Below are 26,874 nucleotides of genomic sequence, written 5' to 3' on the forward strand. Positions count from 1 at the left end.
GAAGCTTCCAATGAGATGATTACAGATGTTGAAAATACCTTGAAGAATCGTTATGATAGTTAGTAGCCAATGAAAACTCAACTGCTGCAAGTGTCTATGCTGCGTGATACAACTTCCGATCATCCTACATTTAGCAAAGACTGGCCAGGAGTAAAGGTGAATAGGTAAAAATTACTAACTTTTTCAACACACCCATCTGTTCAATAATAATAATAACCGTATATGGATTCTACATTCACATTTCTGTTGAGAGGAGCAATAATGTTTAATTTCTTTAAATTGATGTTCTTAATTTTGTATGCTTTATTATTCTGGTTTGGTGTTTTTGAAAGGTCTTGCCTATATTATAGTCTCAAGATGTGAACCCCATGGACTACACTACAACAGAATCTCCATGGAACTTCCCATTATTCGTATTACCTGACATTTCGATGAGCAATTCCAATTCTTTTTAATTCCATTTCCAGAAGTCTTGGTGTGGTGAAAAATACTTTTCTGCATGGTGTCACAGCCTCTGTGCTATCGATTTGCATTTTCCACATGCCCTGAAGATAGTTCTCAACAGACGCTGAAATTTTATTGCCACGAGAAGGAAGATCTTTTAACTCTTCACGGTGGATACTCGTAAGACCGGCTAATTTCTAGAAATGAAACATTCAGAAATATTATGATATATGTTACCATTTAATGTCATATGGCAACAACTGTCATCGGGGCTATCCCCTCCCCCCTCCACGCTGTCATCGGGGCTCTCCCCTCCCCCCTCCACGCTGTCATCGGGGCTCTCCCCTCCCCCTCCACACTGTCATTGGGGCTCTCCCCTCCCCCCTGTCATCGGGGCTCACCCCTCCCCCCTCCACGCTGTCATCGGGGCTAACCCCTCCCCCCTCCACGCTGTCATCGGGGCTCACCCCTCCCCCCCTCCACGCTGTCATCGGGGCTCTCACTTCCCCCCTCCCCCCTCCACGCTGTCATCGGGGCTCTCCCCTCCCCCCTCCACGCTGTCATCGGGGCTAACCCCTCCCCCCTCCACGCTGTCATCGGGGCTCTCACCTCCCCCCTCCCCCCTCCACGCTGTCATCGGGGCTCTCACCTCTCCCCTCCCCCCTCCACGCTGTCATCGGGGCTAACCCCTCCACCCTCCACGCAGTCATCGGGGCTATCCACTCCCCCCTCCACGCTGTCATCGGGGCTCACCCCTCCCCCCTCCACGCTGTCATCGGGGCTCACCCCTCCCCCCTCCACGCTGTCATCGGGGCTCACCCCTCTGTCCCCGTGCTGTCATCGGGGCTCACCCCTCCCCGCTGTCATCGGGGCTCTCTCTTCCCCCCTCCCCGCTGTCATCGGGGCTCTCTCTTCCCCCCTCCACGCTGTCATCGGGGCTCTCCCCTCCCCCCTCCACGCTGTCATCGGGGCTCACCCCTCTGTCCCCGTGCTGTCATCGGGGCTCTCCCCTCCCCCCTCCACGCAGTCATCGGGGCTATCCCCTCCCCCCTCCACGCTGTCATTGGGGCTCTCCCCTCCCCCCTGTCATCGGGGCTCACCCCTCCCCCCTCCACGCTGTCATCGGGGCTCTCACCTCCCCCCTCCCCCCTCCACGCTGTCATCGGGGCTCTCCCCTCCCCCCTCCCCGCTGTCATTGGGGCTCTCCCCTCCCCCCTCCACGCTGTCATCGGGGCTCTCCCCTCCCCCCTCCACGCTGTCATTGGGGCTCTCCCCTCCCCCCTCCACGCTGTCATCGGGGCTCTCCCCTCCCCCCTCCACGCTGTCATCGGGGCTATCCCCTCCCCCCTCCACGCTGTCATCGGGGCTCTCCCCTCCCCCCTCCACGCTGTCATCGGGGCTCTCCCCTCCCCCCTCCACGCTGTCATCGGGGCTCTCCCCTCCCCCCTCCACGCTGTCATCGGGGCTCTCCCCTCCCCCCTCCACGCTGTCATCGGGGCTCTCCCCTCCCCTCTCCACGCTGTCATCGGGCTCTCCCCTCCCCCCTCCACGCTGTCATCGGGGCTCTCCCCTCTGCCCCCGTGCTGTCATTGGGGCTCTCCCCGCCCCCCCTCCACGCTGTCATTGGGGCTCTCCCCGCCCCCCCCTCCACACTGTCATCGAGGCTCACCCCTCTGCCCCCGTGCTGTCATCGGGGCTCTCCCCTCCCCCCTCCACGCTGTCATCGGGCTCTCCCCTCCCCCCTCCACGCCGTCATTGGGGCTCACCCCTCCCCCCTCCACGCTGTCATCGGGCCTCTCTCGTCCCCCTCCCCCTCCACGCTGTCATCGGGCCTCTCTCGTCCCCCTCGTGCTGTTTTATGGGGCTGTCCCTCTCCCTCCCCCCCTCACGCTACCTTTGGGGCTCATCCCCCTTTCCCCCCACCTCCATTCTATCAACGGGGCTCCCCCCCACCCCGCCACACATAAGCAGAACCTCTCCCAATGGAGGAAGGTTACCCCCTTGCCAGAGCCCCCTTAGCACTGCCCCTTTATATGCCGATTTTACACTGCCCACTCGACACTGCCCACTTGGCAATGCCCCCCTTGTCCATCAACCCCCAGGACCCCCAGCCACCTCTGTGCTCCTGGCATGGTCATTACAACTGGATTTTGCTTTTGAAAACCATTAGTCATTCGTGCCACTTTGTTATCACGCTGTCAGGAGGTAGTGGTGAAGGATACACCTTGGATGGACATTATGGCATGAAGCTCTTTAATTATGCCGGGCGCCAAGGTGGCTCAGTGGTTAGTACTGCTGCCTCACAGCTCCAGAGTCCCAGGTTCAATTCTGGCCTTGGGTGACAGTCTGTGTGGAGTTTGCACTTTCTCCCTGTGTCTGCATAGATTTCCTCCAGGTGCTCTGGTTTCCTCCCACAGTCCAAAGATGTGCAGATTAGGTGGATTGGCCATGCCAAATTGCCCCTTAGTTTCCAACAGGTTAGTTGGGGTTCCTGGGATAGGGTGGAGGCATAGAGTGCTCTTTCCAAGGGCTGGTGCAGGTCCGATGGGCCGAATGGCCTCCTTCTACACTGTAAATTCTATGATTCTATATTGAAATTGATTCAAGTTTGCAGAAATCAGGTATACACCCTCACTAGACCTGAATCTGACAACGTCACTAGCAGCTGGCGGGGAAGATCTCAAACCAATATCTCACCAGCACAAATCCTGTTTTATCCCTCTCTCGAGATTTAGTGGCCATTACAGGATTTGCGACCGAGGTGAACAGGGCCACTAGATATCACCCTTCATTGGAATAAAGACTCCAGGGGCGGAATTCTCCGACCCCCCGCAGGGTCGGGGAATCGCCCGGGGACGGCGTAAATCCCGCCCCCGCCGTGGCCGGAATTCTCCGCCACCCAGGAATCGGTGAGAGCGGGAATCAAGCCCCCGCCGGTCGGCGTGCCTCCTGCGGCGATTCTCCGGCCCACGATGCGCCGAAGTCCCGCCGCTGTCAGGTCTCTCCCGCCAACGTGGTTTAAACCACCTCTGTGCAGGCAGGATTGGCGGCATGAGCGGGCCCCCGGGGTCCTGGGGTGGGGGGGGGGGGGGCGTGGGGCAATCGGACCCGGGGGATGCCCCCATGGTGGCCTGGCCCGCGATTGGGGTCCACCGATCAGCGGGCGGGCCAGTGCCATGGGGGCACTCTTTTTCTTCCACCGTCGCCATGGCCTCCACCATGGCAGAGGCGGAAGAGACCCCCTCCACCGCGCATACGCCGGTGGTGACGTCAGCGGCCGCTGATGTTCCGGCGCATGCGCGGACTCACGCCGAGCGGTGAAGGCCTTTCGGCCAGCCCCGACGTCGGCCGGTGTAGTGCCAAAGGCCGTTGGCACCAGTCGGCGGAGCGGGAGCCACTCCGGCGCGGGCCTAGCCCCTAAACGTGTGGAGAATTCCGCACCTTTGGGGAGGCCCGACGCTGGAGTGGTCGGCGCCATTCCACTACGCCGGGACCCCCCGCCCCGCCGGGTAGGGGAGAATTTTGTCCCAGATTCCCATTATTTAATCAAGTACTAACACTTAAAATTGAATTTTTGAGAGAAAAGGATTGTAAACCATAAAAACCAGAACAAAATGAATGAATTATTTGTGTCCAGGGAAGGAGAAGCCGCGGTCAAATTTAAATAACAATGTTGGGATCATCCCAGTTTTGGGCATTGTCCAAAGGCAGTAATTCCAACAAATTGTCATTCAATTCTGAATCAAATAATATTTCATCCAACTTTTAGGAGTTTGCCCAATAATAAATGGTAACCTATCTTTCAAATACTGAATAAGCACATGGCGAGCATGAGTGTGCATCATTAAGAACCGGAAGAAGGCACACACTGTGTCAGTATAGGCCTGGAGCATCTATCCTGAAAGCAGGCATTGGGCTTTCTATATGGGCAAATAGGGTACTTGCACCTGTTTGAAGTCTCCTGTGCAAAATTAGATTGTCCTGCACGTAGCTTGCACGAAGGGATCTTGGTTGTGCAAATCAGACCTGACCCGCTCCCCACTGCAAACAGGTCCCGTGCCCGCTCCCCACCACACAGTAGCACCCCCCCCACCCTCGGATTGCCTGTGTACTCCTCCCTACCCCCACTCTGGTCAGCCCCGGGACCCCTGTAAAAAGTACAATGCAATCACATACTTGAGTGATTGGAATGCACTTAATGCTTGGAATGCACTTACATCTCTTTGATGTGGTCAATGTTTACAAACATTAAGGTTTCAGCACTTAGGTCACTGAACCGTGAAGGGGTATGAATAGATCAAAGCTGCAGAAGGTTTATGGGGCGGCCGGGTGGCATATTGATTAGCACTGTTGCCTCACAGCGCCAGTGACCCAGGGACAATTTCAGCCTTTGGTCAATGTCTGTGTGGAGTTGGTATGTTCTCCTTGTGTCGGCGTGGATTTCCTCCTGGTGCTGCGGTTTTCTTCCACAGTCCAAAGATCTGCAGATTAGGTGGATTGGCCACGCTAAATTGCCCCTTAGTGTCCAGGGATGTTCAGGTTAGGCTATGGGGTGAAGGGGATAGCGGGCATGGATAGAGTGCTCATTCGAAAGGTTGGTGCAGACTCAATGGGCCTAATGGTCTTCTGCACTGTATTGATTCTATGATTCTATTCTCAGCTGAATCACAGCCCACTACTTGAAAGCAATGAATGGCTTCAGCTAATGGATCTCTGGGAGCCAGACGTAGGCACAGCTGCTCTCCTTCCAGGAATGGACACATGGAGCTGCAAGGTACGTATTACAGGCTTCCCACTGCCCCTGTCTTCACTGCTCTTTAGCATCCAGACTGGAGTTCCTTTTCTGGGGGTGCGTGGGTGGGTGGGGGGGCAGTTCTGTGTCTGGGGGTGGGTCTATGTGTGGGGGTGATCTGTGGAGGGGGTTCCTTTTGGCAGAGGGTCCCTGCGGGGGATTTCCCTATTACAGGGCTCTCTAGAGGGGGTTTCCTATTACAGAGGTCCCTGGGGATTCTCCACCAACACCCGATTCTCCATCCCATCGGGGAACACATTCCGGGAGTCCCAGGACGGAGAATCCCGCCCATGGTCTCGCATCTGTATAAAGCTGCAGTAAAACGTACCCATTTCATTTTCTATTTGCCTTGCAATAAATGCCAACTTTCCTTTTGCTATCCTAATTGGCTGCTGTGTTTCCCTGCATTACAAAGTGATGACATTTTTAAAAGTACATCAATTTGGTTGTGATGCACTTTGTCGCATCCTATGGTTGTGAAAAACAGTACATTAATGCAATTTACATTTGTGTTCATATGTTTTACTGCATTTGGTTCTCTTTTGATACATGTGAGTTTTTAAAAATAACAAGTCAGAGTACCGGTATTGAGAATCTGATGCTTGAAAATGTGACGATTTGTTCAGAAAATCTCGAAGAAGGTGGAGGTACTTGAAGCATCTTTCCTGTCCTTATTGGTAGTCTCCGACACATGCTTACTTTAGCCTTGTTTTTCATGGAATCAGGTCTAAAATTAGGTTTAGTAAAATTATTTTCAAAAATCAGTTCTTGCTGCATAAAATCTAAGATTACACTGCTCAAAAATGAAATAAAGTACAAAATAACAGACCTGACTACAGTTAATGGGTGGTGCGATAGGAATAGAAATGCTTAAAAGTGAGGTGGAAATTATGGCATATGACATGATTTCACTTTGTGCAGAAACATTGGTGCTTCCTGCAGCTGAAAATAAATCCAGCGTAAGAATTCAATTTTTGAATTAAATGCACTTATTTGGAAAATATGGGGCGGGATTCTCCCCTACCCGGCTGGGCGGAGGGTCCCGGTGGGATGGAGTGGCGTTTGTGTGGAGTTTGCACATTCTGTCCGTGTCTGCGTGCGTTTTCTCCGGGTGCTCCGGTTTCCTCCCACAGTCCAAAGATATGCAGGTTAGGTGGATTGGCCATGATAAATTGCCCTTAGTGTCGAAAAAGCTGAGGTGAGGTTACTGGGTTACGGGGATAGGGTGGGCGAGCTTAAGTAGGGTGTTGTTTCCAAGAGCGGGTGCAGATCCGATGGGCCAAATGGCCTCCTTGTGCAGTGCAAATACTATGATCTATGCTACATAGAGTAAAGGTTCTATCACCATGTTGTACGGAGATATCTGAAAACAGCTACAAATAGGTGTCGTAAACAAAAAACGAGGGAACAAAAATTTGCAGAGCTTCTAATTGCTTTACAACAAACCCTGCTGGGAGGTAGGAGAGCAGAAACCTTCTAACATTGACTGCTCCCAATTATGAAAACAACCATTTAGAGGTGATTAAAAAAAAATGTTTATTTAAACTTTTTCAGAATTAACACAATCATACAAAACAATTAACCAAAGGTACACAGTAAAAGAATGAGACTAACAAGCAAATGCACATATGAACTTAACCCCAAAAAGCTAAACTAAACCCCCTAACAGCTGACGGTGACTAGCTCCTTAAAATAGGAAATGAATGTCTGCCATTATAGGTAGAACCCTTCTACCAACCCTCTAATGGTATATTTGACCTTCTCCAAATGTAAGAAAGACATGAGGTCACCCAACGAAGCCGAGGCACTGGTAGGAGACATCCACCCAAGCAGAACTCGTCATGTACGGGCTATCAATGCGACAAGGACATCGGCTTTCAGCGCCATCTGAAGCACGGGCGAGTCAGACACCCCGAAAATGGCCACCTCCTGACATGGATCCAAATTTACATTGAGTATCTCCGACATGGTGTTGACGAAAGCTTATCAACTTGGGACAAGACCAGAACCATGAGTGTGGTTAGCCGGCCCCTAGAGCAATGTTCACACTTATCTTCCACCCCAGAAAAAATTCACTCATCCTCGCTTTAGTCAGATGCGCCTGTGCACCACCTTAATTTGTATCAGACTTAGCCGAGCAGATTAAGACGTGGAATTAACCCTATGAAGGGCCTCACTCCATACCCGATCATCGGGAATGGGGTCCAATTCACCCTCCCATTTCACCTTCACCTCACTCAACTGAGCTGACTCCACCGAGAGGATATGGACATATATGCCGAAATAATCCCCCCATCCGACTCAGCCAAAGACAAATTCCTCTTCGAAATGGTGGTTCCAAGGGAAATGAGGGAAAAGCCTTTTGTGAAAAATCGCAAATCTGAATGTACCTGAAAAAATTGTAGCCAGGCAGTTAGAAATTCTCCTTCAACTCCTTAAAGCTGGTAAACAGTTCTCCTAAACTTTCCAAACCTTTCCCCTTCCATGACTTAAATGTCGAGTTCAAACCCGCTAGCAGGAAAAGGTGGTTATTTCAGATGGGAGCTAGCGAAGACAAGGAACAGAGCTTAAAATGCTGCCTGACCTGCGTCCAAATTCCCAGGGTGGACACTACCACTGGATTCAGGGAAAATCTTACCGGAGGGAAAGGCAACAATGCAGTAACTATTGCGCCAAGGCTAGAAACAATGCAGGAACTCGCTTCCATTTGTCCCCATGTGGAAACAGGACCACTGAACCACAACAATATCATCTGAATATTGGCTGCCCAATAGTAAAACAATAAATTGGATAGAGCCAAGCCCCCTGACTGCCTATCTCTTTGGAGCAAAGACCCACAGATCCTTGGCGTCTTACCCGCCCAAATAAAGGAAGATATTAATTTAGTGACTTTGACAAAAAAAGGACTTGGGGGGGAAAAAAATGGGAGACATTGAAAAATAAATAAAAATCTCGTGTGTACATTAATTTTTATAGTCTGAATCCTCCCTGCGAAGGATAGGGGAGGTTATCCCGCCTCTCTAAATATTACTTGATACGATCAACTAGACTAGTGTAATTTAATTTATGAAGCAAGGCACAATAGTCGGCCAAGTGGACCAACAAATAACGAAAGCTAGTCTTGGCAAGGCAAAAGATATTGACCCAGTTAGGATCGCCTCCCCATGGGTTGACCGGGAAGCATTTGCTCTTACCCAAGTTCAACTTGTACCCAAAGGAGTCAAAACTCCAAAGCAGGTTCATTATCTCGCAAATAGAGGGTACTGGTCTGTAATATAGAGAAGTAGGTCATCCGCGTTAAGGAAGATCTGATGCTCCACCCCTTCCCGATTTATCCCACTCCACTTGAGAGGACCTCACCACTAAAGCGAGTGGTTCTGTTGCCAATGCACACAGGAGCAGAGATGGTGGACACCCCTGTCTCGTGTCCCTATTCAATGGGAAGTAGCCAGAGTGTGGTGAATGTATTGCATTAACCATTCACCATGTATGTAACTACCATGCTGTTGCCCATGAGGGCTCCACCTATGGACCATTGTTAGGTATTACCTGTGATGTATCATGTTGGTGCCTTTGTGGGCTCCGCCCCTGGCTCCTCCAGTAGTAGCCCTGTAGGCGGCTCTCAGTAGCAGAGCAGTCACAGGCAGGCACTGTTCTAGTCGATTAAAGCCACAGTTTACCTCAACTCCTTGTTTGCGCGAATTGATGGTCGCATCAATTTAATCGACTACAACACCATAATGGAATCGGCCCTCAAACCTGACCGATTGGAACTCGACCCGCAAGCCGTGGAGGCAGAAGGGATTTTTTCGCACTGGCTCCGCTGTTTCGAGGCCTACCTCGCAGCCTCCTCCTCGTCTTCCGTCTCCAACGATATGAAGATGAGCCTCCATCCAAGCCCAGGTGAGCCATCGAATCTCTGTTCAACTCGAGGAAGCTTCCACCTACGCAGACGCCCTCGCGATGCTGAAACGTCTATATGTAAGGCCAGTGAACGAGGTGTACGCGCGGGATCTCCTCACGGCTTGCCACCAATGCCCTGGGGAATTGCTGGAACTACCAGGCCATTACGACCACTCAACATATGGACCTCGCAGTCCGGGACGCCTACATGGCTGGAGTCAGGTCCAACTACGTGAGACAGCGCTTACTCGAGAAGGGTGCCCTAGACCTGGAAGAGACGGTAAAGCTAGCCTCCTCCCTAGACATATCGTTCCAAAGCCTCAACGTGTTCCCGTCTGATCACGCGACCTCCTCGTGAACCCCCGACCAAAGAGTACCTAAAGGCCTGTGCGTGGCTGCCTGCCCAACACGGGGGGCTACCCTGCTATTTCTATGGCCGGCATCAGGACCCCAGACAGCGCTGCCCGGCCCGGAACGCGAACTGTAGCAACTGCAGGAAAAAAAGGACATTTTGCTCAGGTTTGCCTGGCCAGGTCCAAACCCTCAAAATCGCAGGTCCAACCCTCAGATCACAGGCCCGCAGAGTAGCAGCTTGCCTGCCGGCTCCGCCCCCGGATGCATCGTCGGCCTCGTGCTGTCCGTGGGGGCAGCCATCTCCAAGCCCGCACAGCATGTGCGACTCACAGGGGCTGCCATCTTGGCCATCCTCACCCATGCAGCCCGCCACGTGCGACACATGGGGGCCGCCATTTTGGCCGCCATCTGCAACGCCGCCCGACATATTTGACGGATGGGGGCAGCCATCTTGCGACCACCCCAGCACCTCCGACCACGCCGGCTACCCACAACACAGCGCGGTCGTCCTGGACCAGTCGCGACCCAAACACCTCCGGAGCTCCATGATGACCGTCCGGGTAAATGGACACGAAACACCTTGCCTGTTCGACTCCGGGAGCACGGAGAGCTTTATTCATCCAGACATGGCAAGACGCTGCTCGCTCCCGATCTTCCCGGAGCACCAAACCATCTCCCTCGCTTCTGGGTCGCACTCGGTGCAGATCCGGGGGTGCACTACCGCAACCCTAGCAACACAGGGCGCGAGTACACCGATTTTAAGTTATATGTACTCCCCGACCTCTGCGCTCCTCTCCTATTGGGACTGGATTTCTGTGTAACCTCAAGACCCTAACTCTGAAATTTGGCGGTCCCCTGTCCCCACTCACCGTATGTAGCCTCGCAACACTAAAAGTCGACCCTCCCCCGCTCTTTGCAAATCTCACAGCCGACTGTAAGCCAGTCGCCACCAGAAGCAGGTGGTATAGCATTCAGGGCAGGACTTTTATCAGGTCCGAGGTCCAGCGACTCTTGCGGGAGGGGATCATCAAGGCAAACAATAGCCCCTGGAGAGCTCAGGTGGTGGTCGTCAGGACCGGGGAAAAGAACCGGATGGTTGTAGATTACAGCCAAACCATAAACCGGTACACGCACCTCGATGCATATCCCTTCCCCGGATCGCAGACATGGTTAACCAGATTGCACACTACCGTGTGTTCTCCACGGTGGATCTGAAGTCTGCGTACCACCAGCTCCCAATCCGCCCGGGGTACTGCCACTACACGGCCGCATCTTCCACTTCCTCTGGGTCCTCTTCGGCATCACAAACAGGGTCTCGGTCTTTCAAAGAACCATGGACCGAATGGTGGACCAGTACGAGCTGCGGGCCACATTTCCGTACTTGGACAACGTCGCCATCTGCGGCCATGATCAGCAGGACCACGACGCCAACTTTCAGAGATTTCTCCAAACCGAAGGAGAAATGCGTTTTCTGCACAACCAGACTTGCCATCCTCGGCTACATCGTGGAAAATGGGGTTCTAGAACCCGACCGCGACCGTATGCGCCCTCTCCTGCAACTCCCTCTTCCCCACTGCCCCAAAGCCCTGAAAAGGTGCCTCAGGTTATTTTCCTATTACGCCCAGTGGGTCCCCAACTATGCGGACAAAGCCCGGCCACTAATCAAGGCCACCACCTTCCCACTGGCGGCCAAGGCCCGCCAGGCCTTCAGCTGCATCAAGGCGGACATCGCCAAAGCCGCAATGTGAGTGGTGGACGAATTCTCCCGCTTCCCTTTTGCAATCCCCTGCCCCGACATGACCGCCGCCACCGTCATTAAAGCCCTACATAGTGTCTTCAGCCTGTTTGGTTTCCCCACGTATGTTCACAGTGACCGGGGCTCGTCGTTCATGAGCGACGAACTGCGTCGGTACCTGCTCGGTAAGGGCATTGCCTCGAGCAGGACTACCAGTTATAACCCCTGGTAAAACGGGCAGGTGGAGAGGGAGAACGCGACGGTCTGGAAGGCCGTCCTCCTGGCCCTGCGGTCTCGGAATCTCCCAGTCTCCTACTGGCAGGAGGTCCTCCCCGACGCACTCCAGTCGCAGGCAGGCACTGGTCTAGTCGATTAAACCCACAGTTTACTTCAACTCCTTGTTTCGCGTGAATTGATGGTCGCATCACAGAGTTCAGAGCATTCGTACGAGCACTAGCAGTGGGGGCCCTATACAGTATTCGAATCCAGGAGATGAACTTGGGCCCAAACCAGAACCTCCCAAGAATCTCAAACATATATTCCCATTCCACTCTATCAAACAACTTTGTGGCATCTAGGGCAACAATCACCTCCAGTTCGGGCACCGAGGAGGAGAAAAGGACAACGTTTAGCAGGCGACATACACTGGCCGATAGTTGCCGACTCTTAACAAAACCTGTCTGATCCTCTGAGATCACCTCTGGGAGGCAGGGCTCTAGCCACAGTGCCAGCACTTTGGCAAGGAACTTAACATCTGCACTTAAGAGTGATATAGGTCGATATGACCCACACTCTGTTGCCAGTGGCATCGACACTGCATCATAGACATTGAGGAACCGTCAGACTGGGATGACACAAGGGCAGCCAGGGCACAATCCAGCTGCCCCTCCGTCCCAAGGTGAACCCCAGGGCCTTCTGTCCACCGAATGGGAGGAAGGGGAGCTGGGTGCCAACCAGGAGTGGCGACGGCGGCCACCCACTCCCCCGAGACCCACCACTGGGGCGATACCATTCGGGATTTGGGGCAGTAGGGGAGACATGTAAATTATTAAAATTCCATGAGCTTGACCAATATGACGCCCTGGCACTTTCGTCCAGACACAATGCGGGCCGAGCACCAATCCCATGCGCCATCTCCCCGGACACGGAAGTCCTGGTTGCCTCTCCCCTCTCCTCCCCCCAGCACAGCACCCCTGCACCGGCTCAACAAATGCAGGTGATGGGTGCGAGCGAGCATTCAGCAGCCTATAGCATTGAGTGAGGAGCACCGACGCACAGCTCTGAGCTGGTTATCATCATCCCCTTGACATCGCCAATGATCCACTGACAGTGCTGACACAGTCCCATCACCCTCGAGTGATGTTACACAGACCCTGGGAGGGTGGAAATGGTGGTAGGAGGGGAGGGTGAAGGGGGAGTGGGGAATGGGGTAGGGGAAGGCTGAGGGATGAGGAGAGGGGGTGGGAGGGGGGGGGGGGGTTTGGGAGAGGGAGAATGACCGATGAGGCCACGTCCTATGTGAAGCAGGCGAAGGTGAGCACCTCCCTGGCCCTCTGGGTTTGCCAGACCGTAGCTGCTATCTCCTGTCCAGGCACGGTCTGACTGGGATGCTAGGCAATAACCCCCACATTCTACATGGCACGCCTATCCACGGGAAACCACTTGGGATGTGTAAAGTGCTCACTTAACTGTGATTGCGAAATACCAATTAGCTATGGCCTTCAGGCGCAAGGCTAGGGGCCTTCGTGGTTAAGTGGGAGTTACGGGTGGTCAGTGAGTCAGGTGGATTGGGGCTGGGTTTGCCCTTCGAATGGGACCATATGATCCAGGGGTTGGCATGGAGGATCTGTGAATGTTAGACACCCATCTCCCACCCCCCCCCCCCCACCCCCCGCCAGCGCAGGTTATGGGTGGTCACCCCCCTCCTGCTCCGCACCTCCTACCCCCCTTTCCCCCTCCACTGAAGGCGGCTCACCCCGATCCATGCTGGTGGCATCGGGGCAGCAATCTCACTGTCCGCCGGCTCTTTGCCTGTGAGCGAAGGTGGCTCATCTCCTCGGGTCCCCGCTGCAGCCCTTCTGCTAGCTTCCCGTTTTTAAAAAGGAGTACTAAACGGCACCCGCATGACCACTTGCTAGGGAGGCCATTAGATCACAGGGGGGCCATTAAATAAGGGGTTATTCCCGTTAATTGTATGGAAATTGGGCTTAAGTGGTGATTATTGATTTTTCACCACTCTACGGCGGGATCCTGATCTCGTCAGCAGGAGCTGGCCAGTTAAATCGCAAACAGATTGGCGCCCGGCGCGGTTTTCGATTTTGGCCTCTCCCACGGTTTAACGGCCTTGTCGCACTCTTGCTGATGCGTAACACCTAGACATTAAGTCACGCCCAACATCTTATTATGTAACATTAGATTTAATAGTAGCATTAACTATTCAGATTTTACAGTGGTCTTTGATCTGATGTTGGAGCAGTGAAAAGCAGGAATAAATAGTCCCCTGAGCCAGCATGGGGAAATCAATTGATGAAATTTAATGTTCCCCATTGGCACAGACTTTGAGGTGGAGAAATGTATAATGGGGCAGAAAGGTGCAGGGTGGATGCTCTGCTGTCTGCCCAACGTCATCCCCAATTAAGTCCAGGGTGGGAAGGTTTAAGGATGATCTTCCTGCTTGGATGTCTATTGAGGACCTTAAGTTAAATACAAGTGCCATTCCATGTGGACAGACTGCCAGGTAAATCCCCGCAGATCTGCCTTTGTCTTGGATGTGGGTCTCTCCTACATTGGCAACCCTTGCTGAATGGAAAGACCCACCACAGCAATGGCACCCACCACATGAAATCCTCTAAAACCCTTTAAACAGATCTCCCTACTTCTCCAGAGACTGATCCTGGAGATCCTGTCTCATCTATCTTTCCTCCAGGTCCCCAGTGGTGATACCGTTCCGAGGCCCAACTGCAGAATTGGCTGTGACCACTATTCCCAATGATGCTGCCGATACTGGAGAGCTGGTGGTCTCTATTGGACACCAGCTCTTAGAGGTAGGAACTTCCCCCGTAGACACTGAGGAATCCGTCGGTAAATGGGATTGGGGAAGCCCAGAATGGCTGCAACAGGGTTGTCACCAGCTTTCCAGCCGGTGGGCGGACCCACTGCCGTGACCAGTAAATTCTGCCCAATGTTTCTGGGCTATGTTTTCTCAGCAGATGAATGATATTGGCCAGAATTCTCCGGCCGTTGTGATTCACTTTTCCCACCAGCAGTGCACCCCTACCCGTGGGTTTCCTGGTGGCATGGATGGCTTCAATGGGAAATCCCATTAATAAACGGCAGGAGTGTAGAATCCCGCTGCCAGCGAATGTCATGCTGATGAGAAAGACGCCGCTGGGAAACCGGAGAATCCAGCCTATCATATGCATAGTAATCAGGATAAGTAGGTAGAACAGATGGATCCGATGTAGAAGCACTGGCTCCAAAATTGGCATGGGATATTTGATAAATTATTAAAATAACACCCTCAAAAACAAGTGAGATTTACTATAGATACCTGACTAGATTACTTAGAAAGATGCAAGCCCATATACCTCCCTAGTTGCTTCAGGATGAACAAAATTATTCACGTTATTTGTTTAAAAGCAATATTTTAAACAGTGACAAATTTACCTTCCTTTCCATGACAGCGATGGCTTTATTAAGAACAAACCAGATTCTTTCTCAATATGATCCAAAGTATTCATCAGAGTATTGGCGAGAATTGTTCTTTGTTCTGTAAATTTCAAGGTTTGTTCGTTCCATCGTTTTTTCCTCTGAAAATATTTAAAATTGAAAATATAGAAAAACAGACTCGAGAGCATTATTACAAGACTATAATCTCCAAGGCGGGAGATTAGAACATAGAACATACAGTGCAGATGGAGGCCATTCGACCCATCGAGTCTGCACCGACCCACTTAAGCCCTCACTTCCACCTGATCCCCGTAACCCAATAACCTCGCCTAACCTTTTTGGTCACTAAGGGCAATTTATCATGGCCAATCCACCTAACCTGTACGTCTTTGGACTGGAGGATGGAGGAAGGGGTATTAGAAGAGCTTGTGCTGGTAATAATGACACTCAAATGAGATTAAACTATAATTTTAAATTGAAATTAGACTTCCAAGGTAAGATTTTCAGCTGTTATTTGATCCAATTATGGGTGTTTCTGATGTAGAAAGACAGTAAGTAATCTGGGAGGCCAATCACTTGGCTCTTTGTTGCTTGTGATAATTTCTGGGCTTTTTCCTGTAACTGGCTGAGTTTTGTGGATTTGTCCACACACATACAAAAGCAGCATATTCAAAATGGGTTTAAATTATGGAATGAGAATAATTGTCACATATTCCATGAATATTGTCAAGATAACATTGGAAACAGCATTTAACATTGCTGTGGGAGGCAGTGAAATGGTCTTTGCCTTCTGTTCTACTGCACTCTATCTTCTTCAGCTTTTCTCTCTTTGTTCTCTTGGGTTGGAATATGTATGGTGGGAAAGGTAGCTTGATGATGGCAATCTCACAGTAGGAGGTAGTTAGAAAAAGGAGATAGAAGGAGAACTGGGAAATGGTCACATTACTGGTTAGATCACTTCAAAGGGCATTCATAATCAACGAGATTTTGTGATTCCGGAGACATGAACAGGTCAAATCAGTCAGGAGTGGCAAGTTCCCTGAATGAAAGTTGTGAACCCCATAAGAGTTAACAACAACTAGCGGACCATACATTCAAGGTTTGTTGAATTTTATTTCATTACTTGTCTTGTTGGGATTTGACCTGGATTGTTGACTGGGTGCCAAATCCTTGAGGTATCATACGCAGAACATAACTCATCTGAGGAAGGGACTTAGTCCAGGAAACCAGATAGAGAAGAATGCTACTAGGAATAGGAGACATTAGGAAAGAAAGGGTAAGGATTGAGAAGTACAGGCATTCAAGATGCTTGTACAGATGCAGGAGGGGTGTTGTAGGGTATCAGTTATACTTCCAGAGGTCTGAAGAGGCCTTTGTAATAAAACACAGGTTAACTGTTAAGTCTTTATTGACTTTTAGAACTATTTACATATATACAGTATAGGGTTCAAGCTACAGTTGTCTCCATGCTTGCTGGTACACATGACTCTGTCCAAAATTAGACTGACCCCGAGGTGCAGGCCGTGTGCTCTCTTACATCACTGTGCGGGTGATATTGTATTCATTAACCTTAAATGTGCAAAATCCTGAAATTACACCTCCCCCCTAGACTTTATCTAATTTATTTAAATTTTTTCAGAATAGAAGAGAGAGTATGGAAAGAGTATGGAAAGTGGCAGGAATCTAACTTCAGGCATAGCAGATAAGGGGAAAGCTCTGAGAAGAGGCGCGGTCAATGCAGTTCTGAGGGTGTTGTACCTAAATGTGCGCAGTACACGAAACGAGGTAAATGAGCTTGGAGCGCACATTGAAATTGGCCGGTACGATATTGCGAGCATTACAGAGACTTGGCTGTAAGGAGACCAAGGCTGGAATCTAATTTCCAAGGGTATGTATCTTATCGAAAGGAAATAGCAGATGGTCATATGGGGCGTGGTTGCCTTATTAGTAAGAAATTAAATTAAATCTGTATCATCGGCTGTGTTTAATATGGATTTTGTTGTCAAATTTATTGTAAAATGGAAAATCTCTAATAAAAATATTTTAGAAAAAGAAATTAAATTAAATTGATAGCTAGAAGCGATATTGTGCCAGAAAGCGTAGAATCTGTGGGGGGGAGAGTTCAAGAATCACAAAAGAAAAAAAGACCCTGATGGGAGTTACGTACAGGCCCCTGGAACAGTAGTCAGGATGTTGGACAGAAAATAAATCAAAAGACAAGAAAGGCATATAAGAAAGCTAATATTATGGGAGAGTCTAACACGAGGCAGTCGAGGTGGAGGCCCGGATCCAGGAGTGAGGCAGCCGAAACGGTGGCAGAGGATGAGGCAGCCAAAGTGTGGAACAGCAGAACTGAAGTTAAAATGTGGAACAGCAAAACTAAAGTTAAAGTGTGGAGCAGCAGGGCTGAAGTAAAAGTGTGGAACAGCAGGAGCAGTGAGACTGAGGTCAGTGCTTGAGCAGCCGGAGCAGCGGAGCAGGGCCCAGAACACGAGGCAGCCAAAGGCAACATGTAGAAGGGTCGTCACACATTGGGTGGCTCTTGCTTGAGGTGTATATGTTTTTTTTTCTTTTTGGGAATTTTTAATGACCGGTCCTGGGGACAATTCACGAAGGACTAAGAACCGGCACAGAGGCAAAAGATGTCCAAAAATCAGAGAAAGACAGAAGTGAGGAGGGGAGAGAGTGAGAGCTCGCCATCGAGTGTGAGTACCAGCCCGGGACTGACAAGAGGGTGGAGGCCAAGCCACTGGGTGGAGTCACACTGCTTACAGCAGAGAGGATGGCTGAGGGGGTGTCTCCAGAGCTTGAAAAGCAGTTTGCAAAGCATATGGATGGGATGAGAAAGGAGATGGGAGTGGCGCTGAAGGCGTTGGTCGAGGAGGCAATTGCTGCAATGAAGGTAGCTGTTGCAAAGGCATCGGCTGAGGTGAAGGAACAAAGTGAGAAGATGAAGGGAGTGGAGGAGGCCATGTCGCGGCATAGCGATCAGTTCACCTCGATGGGAGATGAGCTGCAGAGGGTGGTTGAGGCCAATAAGGGGCTGCAAGCAAAGCTGGAGGATATGGAGAACTGCTCGAGATGACAAAATTTAAGGATTGTGGGCCTGCGCGAGGGGGCGAAAGTCCCAAGGCCGACAGAGTACTTTGCTAAGATGTTGGCAGGACTGATGGGGGAGAAGAACCCTCTCGGTATGAGTTGAACCGAGCTCATTGGTCGCCGAGGCCTAAGCCTAAGTTAAAGGAGCCGCCAAGAGCAGTGATTATCTATTTTCACAGACTTGACGGTGGAACTGGCAAAGCGGTGAGCGGCTTTCGGCCGAGTGAAGACAGCATTGTACGACAGTAGAGTGTAGTTGGAGTGGTGCATTCAGCAAAGCTAAAGGTGACCTACAACTCCAGAGACTTTTAGTTTGAGACGGTGGAGGCGACGGAGCACAGTGGAGTAAACAGCTGGCTTGTAATGCAGAACAATGCCAGCAGCACGGGTTCAATTCCCGTACCGGGCTCCCCGAAAGGCGCCGGAATGTGGCGACTAGAGGCTTTTCACAGTAACTTCATTGAAGCCTACTTGTGACAATAAGCAATTACTATATTATTATTATTATCATTTATGAAGGCAGAAGGTCTACGCCTACTTTGGACCACGGAGAGGTCACGATCTCGTGCTGTTGCAGCGTTTCATTAGGTTGAGCTGGTTGAAACTTCTGACAGGTGGGGCAGTTGAGGACTGTGTCAGCAATGTCCTGGCTGATGCCCAGACAATAGACCACCTCCCGAGCTCTGCATCGGCATTTCTCGACCCCAAAGTGACCCTCATGGAGTTGGCCCAGCACCATAGCCCGCATGCTCTGAGGAATTACGATCCTGTCAAGTTTCAGAAGGATTCCCTCCACCACCGTCAGGTCGTCTTTTACGTTATAGAACTGGGAACATTGTCCCTCCTGGCAGCCATTGGTAAGGACCTGCTGCATCACACGCTGCAGCAGGGGATCCTTGGCCGTCTCCTCACGAATTTGGACCACCCGTTCGTCAGAGGCCAGAAATTTGGTGGCACACAACTGCACTTGCTTCTATGTGGCAGATGAAGTCACTTTGTTCACACGGTGTGGTAATGGTCCTGGGTAGGGCATCTGCAACAATTAGCTCTTTGCCTGGCGTGTAGACAAGTTTGAAGTCGTAGCGGCGTAGCTTAAGAAGAATTCACTGTAACCGAGGCGTCATGTCATTTAAATCCTTCTGGATTATGTGGACTAGAGGCCTGTGGCCTCTACCGTTTCTACCGTGAATTTTGGCGGGCCATAAACGTAGTCGTGAAACTTGACTATCCCTGTCAGGAGGCCCAGACACTCCTTCCCAATCTGAGCGTACCGTTGCTCAGTGGGCGTCATGGCCCTGGAGGCATACGCCACTGGAGCCTAGGACGAGGAGTCATCCCACTGAAGGAGCACCGCCCCAATGCCGTCTGGCTTGCATCAGTTGATATCTTTGTTTCCTTGGTTGGGTCGTAGAACGCTAGAACCGGGGCTGTGATGAGCTATGCTTTCAGCTCATGCCATTCCTCTTCATGCGTGGGCAGCCACTGGAATTCCATCGACTTCTTGACGAGATGGCAGAGGGCCGTGGTGTGGGGTGCCATATTGGGAATGAATTTCCTGAGGAAGTTGACCATCCCGAGGAAGCGGAGGACCGCCTTCTTGTCCTCCGGGGTCTTCATGGCATTGATCGCCGCGACCTTGTCGGCATCTGGCCGCACGCCCTGCTGCGAGATGTGGTCACCAAGGAACTTAATATCCGATTGACCAAATGAGCAGTTGGCCCTGTTGAGCTGGAGACCATGTTCATGAATTCTCTGGAATACCTTCTTGAGGCGAGCGATGTGTTCCTGGGGTGTTGTGGGCCAGATAATTATGTCGTCAACGTATACTCGCACCCCCTCGATGCCCTCCATCATCTGCTCCATGGTGCAGTGAAATACTTTGGAGGCAGATATGATACCAAAAGGCATCCGGTTGTAGCAGTAGCGACCAAACAGGGTGTTGAACGTGCACAGCTTGCGACTGACGCGTCCAGCTGTATTTGCCAAAACCCTTGGAGGCGTCCAGGTTAGTAAAGAATTTGGCATGAGCCATCTCACTGGCTCATCTTCACGTTTTGGTATCGGGTAATGCTCCCGCATGATGTTGCAGTTTAGATCCTTAGGGTCAATGCAAATGCAGAGCTCCCCTGATGGCTTCTTGACGCAGACCATGGAGCTGACCCCGTCTGTGGGCTCTGTGACCTTCGATATGATGCCCTGGTCTTGGAGGTCCTGTAATTGCTTCTTCAGACAATCTTTGAGGGGTGCCGGCACCCGGCGTGGTGCATGAATTACAGGGGTGGTGTTCGGCTTGAGCAGGATTTTATATCGGTATGGGAGCGTGCCCATTCTATCGAATATGCTGTGGTACTGCGTGATGATGTCATCTATGTCGGCTTGCAAGTTTCCATCAGGCGAGGCCATCGCCGGTGATCATGACATGGTGTGAACGCGCTGAACCAGGTTCAGGAGCTTGCAGGCTCGAGCACCGAGCAGGGTGGTCTGTCAGGCCCGACGATTTCAAACCGCAGTGTTGCCTTGATCACCTTATTGGATACCCCTAGTTGACACGGGCCACTGGCAGCTATGGCATTGCCATTGTAGTCAAGGAGCTGGCAGGCTGGTGGAAGAATGCTTGGTCTGGCGCGGATTGTGTCGAGGCCGGATTTTGAGATGAGGTTCGCCAATGCGCCGGTGTCCAGTTTAAATCCGATGCGAGCCTTGTTAACTGTGAGGACAGCACACCACTCGTCGTCGGAATCCACACTGAGGGTCGAGAGGCGTTTCGCTGTTGTGGTGGAAGGCAGAGCATGTGTAGTTATGATGCCCAACCGGTATGGGGACTTGAGGCACTCAGCATCGGGGTCTGTTGGGCTGTCGAGATCGGAATCTGGCATGTCTTGCTGTATTGAGCGGACACTTCTACGCCGCAGCTGGGACCGCTGGCTGCTGAGCGGTGGAGCAGATCTGCAAAGGGCTGCGTAGTGGCCAAGCTTGCCACACTGTAGACACCGACGTCCTTTTGCTGGACATTGCCACTTTAAGTGGGCGGAGCCACAATTCGGACACGTCATAACGCCGACGTCAGCGCATTCCGTGCACCATCGTGCAAGCGCAGTGCGGTCGGTCGACGTATGCACCTGCGCAGTCGGGTTGTCGGTCTCGTCGTCCCCTTGGTTGTGGCGCGCATGCACAGGGACCCGAAAAAGCGTGCGAAACGGCCACTCTCCTCGATGCTCAGGCCCTGCAACTGTGCGATAGCCTGCACCCGTTCTGCCTCGTGGGAGGCCAGTTTTGCAGTCTCTGCCACCCTGATGTGGGAGTAACGATTCTTAGCATGCTCATGGACAACGCACGTCTCGATAGCGACAGGGAGGGTTAACTGTTTGACTTTCAGGAGATGCTGCCGAAGGGAGACGGAGTGGACCCCGGAAACGATCTGATCCCGGATCATGGAATCAGCTGTCGAGCCATAGTTACATGACTGCGCTAGGAGGCGGAGATGGGTCAAGAAGGACTGAAAAGGTTCATCCTTACCCTGAAGCCTCTGCTGGAAAACATACCATTCAAAGCTCTCATTCACCTCAAAGTCGCAGTGGCTGTCGAACTTCAGCAGGACTGTTTTGAATTTTGTTTTGCCTGCGCCTTAAGCGAACGTAAGGAAGATGTAGATGTGGATGGCGTGGTCCCCCGCGGTGGAGAGAAATCTTCCTGACATCCGATGCTGCTTCGAGGTCGGAGGCCTCGATGTACAAAAGGAACATTTGCTTGAAGGTCTTCCAATTGGCGCCGAGGTTGCCGGAGATGCGGAACTGCGGAGGAGGCTGGATATTTTCCATTTCACCGGATGGCTGCTTGCTGGTTAATGCTGATTCACTTGAAGTAGGTCTGTCAGGATCAGTAGCACTCTGGTACCATGATGTGTTAGGCAGGTTGGTTCGATGTGGACTGCACTCGATGCAGGGAAGCTAGAAACAGACGTCTAACATTGGAGAAGATCCAACACTATTTTATTCAAGACAGAACTGATAAACATATTCAGCTGTGGGTCGACACTGTACTGAACTGACTGGAGACCTAGTAGTAGCCTGACCAGACTTACTAGCTACCGCATGGTGTTTGCACTGGCTAGCTCATGGACTCTGACTGTCTCAGTGGCTGGGTCCAGAGAGAGTGGGAAACCTAGTGCCCTCTGGCTTTATAGTGGTAGTGTCCTACCTGGTGATTGGCTGCACCATGTTCTGTGTGCTTACTGGTCATCCTATGTGTCAATCACTGCCTGTCTGCACCTCATTATATACATGAGTGGATATTATGACATGGTGAGCAGGTTTCAATGGGCCTAGGAGGTGTGAAAAGGGAGCGGAGGGCATCAACACAGGGTGGGGTTTCTTCACGAGGAAGTGTCGGGGGGATTCTCGGACGGGGGGATGCGGCTCGATGTCAACAATGGATAGGGACGGGACAGGCACCGTGGGTAAAGCCCGAAATTATGATGATAGTGGATAAGCAGGGAGGGGGGTGGGGAGAGACCCGCTGTTAGGATTGTTACGTGGAACGTGAGGGGGTTGGGAGGCCCAATGAAGAGGTCGAGGGTGCTTGCGCATTTGAAAAGTTTGAAAGCAGACGTGGCAATACTGCAGGACACTCACCTGAGAGTGAAGGATCAGGGGAGGTTGAGAAAGGGCTGGGATAGCCAGGTGTTTCACTTGGGGTTTGATAGTAGGGTGCAGGGGTTGCGGTTCTGGTGAATAAAAGAGTGAGATTCCAAATGGAGAAAGTTGTGGCAGATCATGGAGGTAGATATGTAATAGTGATAGGGGGATTAGAAGGGAGGATGGTGGCGTTGGTAAGTGTGTATGGTCCCAACTGGGATGATGCAGGGTTTGTAAAGAAGGTATGTGGGGCTATCCTGACTTGGATTCACATGAATTAAAGTGGGTGGAGACTGGAATATGGTGCAGAAGCCAAAATTGGACAGGTCACAATCGCGATCGCTTACCCGGTCATGGGGAGCGAAGGCATTGGCTGGGCTAATGGTGGAAATGGGAGGAGTAGACCCTTGGAGGTTCTTGTACCTGGGGGAGCGGGAGTATTCTTTCTTCTCTTCAGTTCACAAGGCCTATTCGTGGATAAAGGTTTTGGGGTGGGGAACTCGCTGTTGGCCGGGGTCAACATAGAACATAGAACATAGAACAGTACAGCACAGAACAGGCCCTTCGGCCCTCAATGTTGTGCCGAGCCATGATCACCCTACTCAAACCCACGTATCCACCCTATACCCGTAACCCAACAACCCCCCCCTTAACCTTACTTTTATTAGGACACTACGGGCAATTTAGCATGGCCAATCCACCTAACCCGCACATCTTTGGACTGTGGGAGGAAACCGGAGCACCCGGAGGAAACCCACGCACACAGGGGGAGGACGTGCAGACTCCACACAGACAGTGACCCAGCCGGGAATCGAACCTGGGACCCTGGAGCTGTGAAGCATTTATGCTAACCACCATGCTACCCTGCTGCCCTAAACTTGACACCAATAAATCGCAATGGCGGGAGTTTGTGGGTTATTCGGGAGGCACAAGAAAAATTCATCCTAAGTTGAAGGAACCCTGCTAAGGGGAGGACAAGGCATCCATGGCTGATGAGGGAAGTCAGTGACATCATAAAAGCAAAAGAAAAAGCATACAGTGTGGCGCGGTTTAGTGGGAAGCCAGAGGTTTGGAAAACCTTTAAAAGCAAGCAGAGGACAACTAAAAAAGCAATAAGGGGGAAGAAGAGCGTAAGCTAGCTAATAATATAAAACAAGGTGACATAAAGGAGGCTGCTAAATAACATAATAACCCATAATGTTGGGGACAAGGTACTGGCATAGATAGAGAATTAGCTGACTGGCACAAGGCAGACAATGGGGATAAAGGTGTATTTTACAAGAGCTTTCTCCAATATATAAAAGTTAAGAGTGAGGCAAGAATGGACATTGGTCCAATCCATAATGAAGCTGGGGAAGTAGTAATAGGAAACAAAGAAATGGCAGAGGAACTAAATAGATGCTTTGCATCAGTCTTCATGGTGGAAGATACCAGTGGCACACCAGAACTTCAAGAGAGTCAGCGGGCAAGTCAAGTGGCAGAGTCAAGAGTAAAGTGGCCATCACTAAGGAGAAGGTGCTGGGGAAGCTGAAAGGTCTGAAGGTGGATAAATCACCCAGGCTGGATGGACTACATCCCAGGGTTCTGAAGGAGATAGCTGAGGAGAACGTGGAAACATTGGTAGGGTCTTTCAGGAGTCACTGGAGTCAGAGAGGGTCCCAGAGGACTGGAAAATGGCTAATGTAATACCCCGATTTCAGAAGGGAGGGAGGCAGAAGATGGCAAATTATAGGCCGGTTGGCCTGACTTCAGTCGTTGGTTAGATTTTGGAGTCCATTATTAAGGGTGAGATTGCGGAGTAATTGGAAGTGCATGGTAAAATAAGACTGAGTCAGCATGGCTTCGTCAAAAGGAGGGAGGAAGTTAAACAAAGAAGAGCCAGTGGACGTGATCTATTTGGATTTCCAGAAGGTCTTTGACAAGGTGCCGTACAGGAGGCTATAGGATAAATAGGATAAAAACCCATGATGTTGGGGACAAGGTACTGGCACAGATAGAAAATTGGCTGACTGGCAGAAGGCATAGAATGGGGATAAAGGGGGATAATGGGGATAAAGGGGTATTTTTCAGGATGACAGCCGGTGACCCGTGGTGTTCCACAAGGGTCAGTGTTGGGATCACAACTATTCACGATATACATTAATGAACTGGAAGAAGGAACTGAGGGCATTGTTGTTAAATTTGCAGATTATACAAAGATATGTAGAGGGACAGGTAGTATTGAGGAACCGATGAGGCTGCAGAAGGACTTGGACAGGCTAGGAGAATGGGCAAAGAAGTGGCAGATGGAATACAATGTGGAAACGTGTGAGGTTATGCACTTTGGTAGGAAATATATTTTCTAAATAGAGAAAGGCTTCGGAAATCTGAATAAAAAGGGACTTAGGGTTCCTAGTTCAGGATTTTCCTAAGATTAACATACAGGTTCATTTGGCAGTCAGGAAGGTAAGTGCAATGTTAGCACTCATTTCGAGAGGGCTAGAATACAAGACCAGGCATGTACTACTGAGTCTATATAAGGCTCTGGTCAGACTCCATTTGGAATATTGTGAGCAATTTTGGGCCCTGTATCTGAGGAAGGATGTGGTGGTCTTGCAGGAGGTCCAGAGAAGGTTCACAAGAATGATCCTTGGAATGAAGAGCTTGCCATATGAGGAGCGTTTGAGAACTCTTGGTGTGTACTTGATGGAGTTAAGAAGCATGAAGGGGGGGATCTCATTGAACCTTACAGAATACTGAGAGGCCAAGACAGTGGTGAAGATGTTTCCACCAGTAGGAGAGACTAGAACACAAGGGCACAGCCTCAGACTCAAGGGACCATCCTTTAAAATGGAGATGAGGGACAATTCCTTCAACCCTTCCTTATCTCATTCACACTGCTGTCAGTAGAGTGGCAGCCTCTGTCACTTCTGGTTCTTCTTGTAGGTTTGGAGCCTATTCATCCTTTTCTTCCATTCTTTTATGTTGACCTGCAGTTGGTTGGTTCGGCTGTTGTACAAGTTGCTACCCTAACTTGTTTCTTGTGGGGTGGATGGACATTGTGCTCGTCTCCTTGTCGTTTAGTTTGCTTCTTCCATTGTCATATGGGTTGTGGCATTGTCCTCTGTGGTGGAGGATAAGCCTTCCTGTGATTAGAATCAGGTTTAGTGGTACGCTTATCCCTGCATTGTGTGGCAATAGGTGGTGGCTATCAGGCCTCAGCATCTTCTGAGGTCTTGGCATGCTGGCTGCGGTGTTGACCTGCAAGACTGTCATCAGAGCTGGAGGTTGACGCTCGTCAGACTGCTGGTCACTCTCTTTTAATCCTCCACTGGAGGAGTCATGGTAACCTCCTGGGTGGTTGCCGGATCTGACCATGAAAGTTTTCCGGCACTTGTAATGAGAATGGAGAAACCTGCTCCACAAAGCGAAAAGTCTGTCAGTGCTGATATCACAGTCTTGATATTCTTTTTTGTATGAGTAGTTGGGAAGCTGCAGTTATGTATGATTAACATCTGCCACTTTGAGGAGAGCTAGTGCTACATAGACATCACTGCTCAAGAGAGAGAAAGTCTGGTTATGGATTACTCGCACAGGCTTGAAGATTTGGTTTGACACCATACATAGGGCAGCACGGTAGCATGGTGGTTAGCATAAATGCTTCACAGCTCCAGGGTCCCAGGTTCGGTTCCCGGCTGGGTCACTGTCTGTGTGGAGTCTGCACGTCCTCCCCGTGTGTGCGTGGGTTTCCTCCGGGTGCTCCGGTTTCCTCCCACAGTCCAAAGATGTGCAGGTTAGGTGGATTGGCCATGCTAAATTGCCCGTAGTGTCCTCAAAAGTAAGGTTAGGGGGGGAGGGGGTTGTTGGGTTACGGGTATAGGGTGGATACGTGGGGTTGAGTAGGGTGATCATTGCTCGGCACAACCTCGAGGGCTGAAGAGCCTGTTCTGTGCTGTACTGTTCTATGTTCTATGTTCTATCTGTGGTTCCAGAATCATGCCTATGACTCGAAGTCGGATTCCTCCGGGTCCATGGAGTGTTCTATCTGTTGCTTGAAGCCAAAAGTCTTTTAGTCACAGTTATTTGTCTGGCAGGACTGTTGTGCTGATTTCTGAGTGAATTTTAAAATTTGTTTTGGACTCAAATGTCTGAATTTCACAAGAGAAAGCAAGATATTTGATGTCACCCAAGAAGCATGGCTGTGTGTCTTCCAGTTTTGCAGTCTTGACCTCATGGATGCTTTTGTGTGCATTTGTGGTTTGTGG

The 26,874-nt window shown here is 50.9% G+C and overlaps 1 protein-coding gene across 1 annotated transcript in view; it reads right to left on the reverse strand.

Annotated features, from left to right (window-relative positions):
* LOC119970422 (golgin subfamily A member 4-like) overlaps positions 1-26,874 on the reverse strand; it is a 529,556-nt gene that overhangs the window by 23,804 nt on the left and 478,878 nt on the right. Inside the window, exons 25-27 of the mRNA XM_038805016.1 lie at positions 14,895-15,037; positions 5,819-5,963; positions 421-641 (exon numbers count right to left, since the gene is read on the reverse strand). Coding sequence (XP_038660944.1) covers positions 421-641; positions 5,819-5,963; positions 14,895-15,037 — 509 coding nt within the window. The remainder of the gene's footprint in view (positions 1-420; positions 642-5,818; positions 5,964-14,894; positions 15,038-26,874) is intronic.

Source organism: Scyliorhinus canicula, chromosome 8, assembly GCF_902713615.1.
Source record: "Scyliorhinus canicula chromosome 8, sScyCan1.1, whole genome shotgun sequence".
In the NCBI taxonomy this organism is placed as follows: Eukaryota; Metazoa; Chordata; class Chondrichthyes; order Carcharhiniformes; family Scyliorhinidae; genus Scyliorhinus; species Scyliorhinus canicula.